This window comes from Dipodomys ordii, unplaced genomic scaffold, assembly GCF_000151885.1.
Source record: "Dipodomys ordii isolate 6190 unplaced genomic scaffold, Dord_2.0 Scaffold19, whole genome shotgun sequence".
NCBI classification, from domain to species: domain Eukaryota; kingdom Metazoa; phylum Chordata; class Mammalia; order Rodentia; family Heteromyidae; genus Dipodomys; species Dipodomys ordii.
In genome coordinates this window covers 15,683,145-15,689,231 of record NW_012267235.1, presented here as the reverse complement: position 1 = coordinate 15,689,231, position 6,087 = coordinate 15,683,145, and the positions used below count along the sequence as shown (strand labels likewise).

The 6,087-nt window shown below is 39.7% G+C and overlaps 1 protein-coding gene across 1 annotated transcript in view; it reads right to left on the bottom strand.

The window, feature by feature from the left end:
• Zzef1 (zinc finger, ZZ-type with EF-hand domain 1) overlaps positions 1-6,087 on the bottom strand; it is a gene marked incomplete at its 5' end in the record, with an annotated part of 158,010 nt that overhangs the window by 120,268 nt on the left and 31,655 nt on the right. Inside the window, 2 exon segments of the mRNA XM_013013155.1 lie at positions 1,515-1,725; positions 5,404-5,603. Of these exon segments, the coding sequence (XP_012868609.1) occupies positions 1,515-1,725; positions 5,404-5,603 (411 nt within the window).

Here is a 6,087-nt window from a genome sequence, read left to right as displayed (position 1 = left end):
TAGTGCTCTACCACTTGAGCCACAGTGCCACTTCTGGCTTTTTCTGCTTATGTGGTGCTGAGGAATCGAACCCAGGGCCTCATACATGCAAGCAAGCACTCTACCAGTGAGCCACCATCCCAGCTCCTCGAGATTCTTTTGCTCAAAGCTAGCACACTACCACTTGAGGCACAGTGCCACATCGGCTTTTTCTGTTTATGTGATACTGAAGAATAGAACCCAGAGCACTTCATGTATGCTTAGCTACTACTAAGTCACATTCCTTGCCCTTCTTGGAATTTCTGCCCTATCAGTTTGTGGGTGGTTGTTTCCTGTGTGTGTGTACGTATGTGTGTGCATGTGCGTGCACGTGCCCACCAATCCCGGAGCTGAAACTCAGGGCCTGAGTGCTGTCTCAGAGGGTTTTTTGTTGTTGTTTTTGGTCAAGGCTAGTGCTTTACTACTTGAGCCCCACTTCAAGCTTTTTGGTGGTTAATTAGAGATAAGAATTCACAGAAGCTAGTTCATGTCTATAATCCTGGCTACTCAGGAGGCTAAGATCTAAGGATGGCAGTTCAAAGCCACATCAGGCAGGAAAGTCCATGAGACTCTTATCTCCAATAATTACTCAGAGAAAGCTGGAAACAGTCCTGTGGCTCAAGTGATAGAGTGCTTGCCTTAAGCAAAAGAAACTCAAGGACAGTCCCCAGACCCAGAGTTTAAGCCCCAGGACCAGAATTTTAAAAAAAAGAGTTCATAGGGTTTCCTGTCTAAGCTGTCTTCGAACAGCAATCCTCAGATCTCAGAATTACAGATCAAGAATTACAGGTGTGAGCCACTAATGCCCACCATTTTATTTGCTAGCCAGTAATTTACTTGGAAGCACTAGAATTTGAATGCAGGGCCTTATGCTCACTTGGCAGGTACTCTGCCATTTGAGCCATACTCTTAGTCTCCTAAGAGATTTGAAGAGAAAATTTTCAGAGGAGCACTACATTCAAAATTTAGCATCTTTGAAACATTTCATTCGTTACTTAAAGAGCTCTAAACTTGGGAGTCCAAACACATAGATTCAAACTGATCTACACTGCCTACTTGTGAAACTTCAGGGAAGGTCACTATAAAATGAGGATTTGTTTTATAGAAACATTTTAGTGTCAGTAGGTAAAACAACTGTTTGACCTGATATTGAAAATGTCCTACTTAATATTAACTGTTATATAAACTCAAACAATTGTCCCCAATGGGTAAGAACAGGTACAAAATGGTGATCTCACAAGACTGGAACACTTGATGAACAGATGAAGAAAGGCATTGGAGAAACTCAAGAATGGGGGGAAAGAATGTGGAATGAGCACTTCTTCAAAGTCTACAGTCAGAACATCAATCAAAGGAGCATTGTGGAGCTGAAAACTGCAATCAAAACAGCAGGTCTATGGACTACACTGTTGAATGAGCTTGGAAGAAGGAAGACTTCTGGAGGATTACAGAAGAATATATGTACCTTGACAAAGTGGAAAACAAGAGTGACTTACTGGGTATTATGCAGCACTGTCTGGACAAATGCAGGGTTTGTCTCCATTGAAGCTGTCACCAGAGATGTCAACAGAGACCAATACCATATTGCAGAGGCATCTGAGACTGAGACTCCAGACTTTTTAACTCTCTGAAAGCCAACAGCCCTCAGACCATGAATTCTAGTATCACATCCATCGCTAAGACAACGTTTTATGTTAATCTGGACATCTGTTAAGAACAAACAACAAGTTTAGTATTGGGTTAACATTTTTAGTTTAAGTGTGTGTAAGTGTGTGTGTGTGTGTGTGTGTGTATAGGTGCTTGAACTCAGGGCCTCACACTCACACATGACTTTTTTGCTCACAGCTGATACTCTACCACTTGAATCACACCTCTAGTTCCACCTTTTTGCTGGTTAAGTAGAAATAAGAGTTTCTCAGATTTGCCTGCCCAGGTAGCTTCATACTTAGATCTTCAGCTCTCAACTTCTTGAGTCAGTAGGATTTACAGCAAGGAATGAGTTATCAGTGCCCAGCTTTGTATTAACTTCTTGGCTCAGTAAATGAACTAAAAACAAAATAGTAATTGCTATTTTGAAAAGAAAATTCGTAAGCTGTGCTTTGATGACACACAATCAATGTGTGCAATGGAATTAGTATAAAATGAATTTATCACAAAACATTGACAATTCTAAAAAATAATATGCAAAATTAGGGGTAGCTTATCTTAAAACTGCTTTGAAACCATATATCAGGAAAATTACATGGAGCACATTATATAAACCTTCACTTGTGAGAGTACTTATAGAGTTCCTACAGTTTGAAATTTGGATGAAATTATAAAACAGAAGCTTACTCAGTGTGAGGCCCTGAGTTTAATGAGTTCAATCTTCAAATCCACCAAAAATAAAATAAAAACATTGGCCAGATGTTTTGTAAAATGTACTCAGTTTGACTTGGTATAATTTTTTTCAATATTATATTGATACTACTGATTTGGGAACAGGACAACAGAGATACAGTCACTATCATATCATGCTGAGAGTATATGTTCTTTACCTGACAATAGATAGTATTTACCTGGGTCATCTGAGTGAAGTAATACATTGTTTTGGGCCTTTTTCTTTTATCCCTGGAAAGCTATTCATAAATACAAATGCTGATGGCTGTATTCAATGTGTGTTTGAATGTATATTCATATATGTAATTATGTATACCAGTATCTATCATATGTATATGTGCATTTTGCTTAATATATAATCATGGAAATTATGTTACAAAATCATATATAGAAAGGAGATGTATCATTCTCAATAGTTAGTGCATTCTATTGTATAGATGAACTATTTTTAGCCAAACTTAACTGAGCATAATTAGCTTGTTTGCAGTTGTTGGCTTTTACAATCAATGGATATCTGTATATACCAAGAAGCAGGAAAAAACACAATTTATAAAATGAATTTTGAGGGGCTGGGAAGGTGGATCAGTGGTAGAGCACTTGCCTTGCATGCCTGAGGCCCTGGGTTCGATTCCTCAGCACCACATAAGCAAAAAGAAAAAAGCCAGAAGTGGCGCTGTGGCTCAAGTGGTAGAGCGCTAGCCTTGAGCTGAAGAGCTGAGGGACAGCGCCCAGGCCCAGAGTTCAGGCCCCATGACTGGACCCAAAAAAAAAAAAAAACAATGAATTTTGAAACTTGAAAAAAAAAACCAAAACAGTAGCTTGTTCATAAGCAGCTATGAGAATGTTTTTTAATAATTAACTCAAAGCAGATAAAACAAACAAGATTAACTTTTAGGAGCTGCCACAATTTCTTATTTGGTTGAAAAAAAAAGGAAGCAACAAGCCAGGCACCGGTGGCTCACCCCTGTAATCCTAGGTACTCAAGAGGCTGAGATCTGAGGATCGGAGTTCAAAGCCAGTCCAGGCAGGAAAGTCTGTGGCACTCTTATCTCCAATTAACCACCAGAAAACAGGAAGTGGTGCTGTGGCTCAAGTGGTAGAGCACTCGCCTTGAGCTGAAGAGCTCAGGGACAACATCCAGGCCCAGAGTTAAAACCCCAAACCTGACAAAAAAAAAAAAAAAAAAAAGGCAACAAGTTTAAAAGAATACAACTTAGAGAAAAGACCATAGTATGAGACAGGAAGCTTTTACTCCATAGGCTTAACTATTTCTTTGCCTAAACATCAAAACACTAACTCCCTAGGCCTCAGTTCCTTTAAGCAAAGAAAGAATAGTTTTTTGACTCAGAAAAACATTTGAAGAAATGAAGCAAAATACGAAACATTACAATTCCCTGAAACAAGGAAAGATATTAAACTTGTAATTATTCCAAAATACTATGTAGGAAGCAAGTAAATGTCCAGGAATATATGGCAGGTTAAAATTAAAATGCATTTGGGGCTGGGAAGGTGGCTCAATGGTAAAGCGCTTGCCTTGCATGCCTGAGGCCCTGGGTTCGATTCCTCAGCACCACATAAGCAAGGAAAAAAAAAGCCAGAAGTGGTGCTATGGCTCAAGTGGTAGCATGCTAGCCTTGAGCTGAAGAGCTGAGGGACAGCGCCCAGGCCCAGAGTTCAGGCCCCAGGACCGGACCCCCCCAAAAAAAAAATTAAAACGCATTTTGACCACATCAAAAAAAGGTGTTGATGAAATTATAATATAAGAACACATTTACGAAATACATATATATAAAAGAGCCAGACATCGGTGATTCATACTTGTAATCCCAGCTACTCAGGAGGCTGAGATCTGAGGATCATGGTTCAAAGCCAGCCTGGGCAGGAAAGTCTGTGAAACTCTTATCTCTAATAAAATACTCATAAAAAGCCAGAAGTAGCACTGTGACTCAAGAGGTAGAGCACTAGTCTTGAGCAAAAAGAAGCTCTGGGACAGTACCCAGGCCCAGAGTTCAAACCCCAGGACCAGAAAGAAAAATAAACATAGATATATTATATGAGTACTTCCGGGATGAAAGCATGGCTGCTGAATATTGGTGGCTCACACCTGAATCTCAGCCACTCAGGATTTGAGCTCTAAGGATCACAGCACGAAGCCAGCCTAGGCAGAAAAGTACAAGATTCTTATCTCCAATTAATCACCAAAAGCTAAAAGCAAAGCTGTGGTTCAAGTGGCACAGCACCAGCAAAAAAGCTCAGGGACACTGCCCTGGTCCTGAGTTCAAGTCCCAGTATCAGTATTAAAAACACACACATACACACACACATACACATATATACACACACGTGTATGTGTGTGTGCCTATGAGCTGGAAGTGAGGTACAAGTGGCTGAGTGCCTGCTTAGAAAGCATGAGGCCCTGAGTTCAAATTCCAGTACCACAAAAATACAGAGTACTAATTATTAATGTAAAAAGATGCTTGCATATACACATACTATACACATACACACACACACACACACACACACATACACACGGAAAGAAAGAGAGGGAGAAAGAGAAAGAGAGAAAGAGGAAGAGAACAGAGTGCCTGGGATAAGTGAAAAAGCCAAGCAAGAACATGAGTTCAAGCCCTACTACTGCCACTAAAACAATATTAACAAGAATAAAACAAAATTAAGTAGGTTTGTGTGTGTACATATATATGTGAATATATATACATATATATGTGTGTGTATGTACACACACACACACACACAGTAACAGTCCCCGAGTGGTAGGATTTTGAGTATTTTTGTCAGTTTTTTTCCCTCATTTTCCTATAAGAAAATAATAACGTATAAAGCCTTTGCTTAGTTAAAACATTTACAAACGTTAAATACATGAAGTAAGGACTACTTTTGTATGCCTCATGAGAAGCAAATTGAATCTCAGAAGAAATTTCCAGAGGTTTTGCTGCTAAAAAATATCCTTTCCCTTCCGCATCTCCTTCATTTTGTTTGACTCACAGAGCTGGCTGATGTTGGCATTTTCCAACAAGGTCACGTAGCCAGTCACATTGCTGGGGATGTGCACATCTCGGACTTCTTGGAGATCACTAGCACTCCTTCCCACGGCTATTGTCACTTGCTGTGGCATGTAGCTCTGGTCAGAGGCAGCCACAGCAATGGACAAGTGCCTAAGTACCACATCTGGCTTCATTTTTAACCTGTAAAACAGGGTAGAAATCATCAATGTTTATAGGGATCAAGCATTCATTGGGTCTGCAAGATTCATCTGGAAGATAGTACATTTGGTATATCTATAAAGATTACTTTCCTAACAGCAATAAACATGAAATGCTAACTATGGATTTCAAATTCTGTATAACCTTCCAAAGTCTCTAAAAAAAAAAAACAAAAAAACCTTTCAATACAAAATTGATCTTAAATTTCCTTTTAGGCTTTTAGCAAACACAGGAAGGAACAATATGGATATTTTAATAAAACCCCTATACCTGGCAAGAAGCAAATTCTAAACTGTATTTAAAAAAACTGCGTAGGGGCTGGGAAAGTGGCTCAGTGGTAGAGCACTTGCCTTGCATGCCTGAGGCCCTGCGTTCGATTCCTCAGCACCACATAAGCAAAAAGAAAAAAGCTGGAAGTGGCGCTATGGCTCAAGTGGTAGAGCGCTAGCCTTGAGCTGAAGAGCTG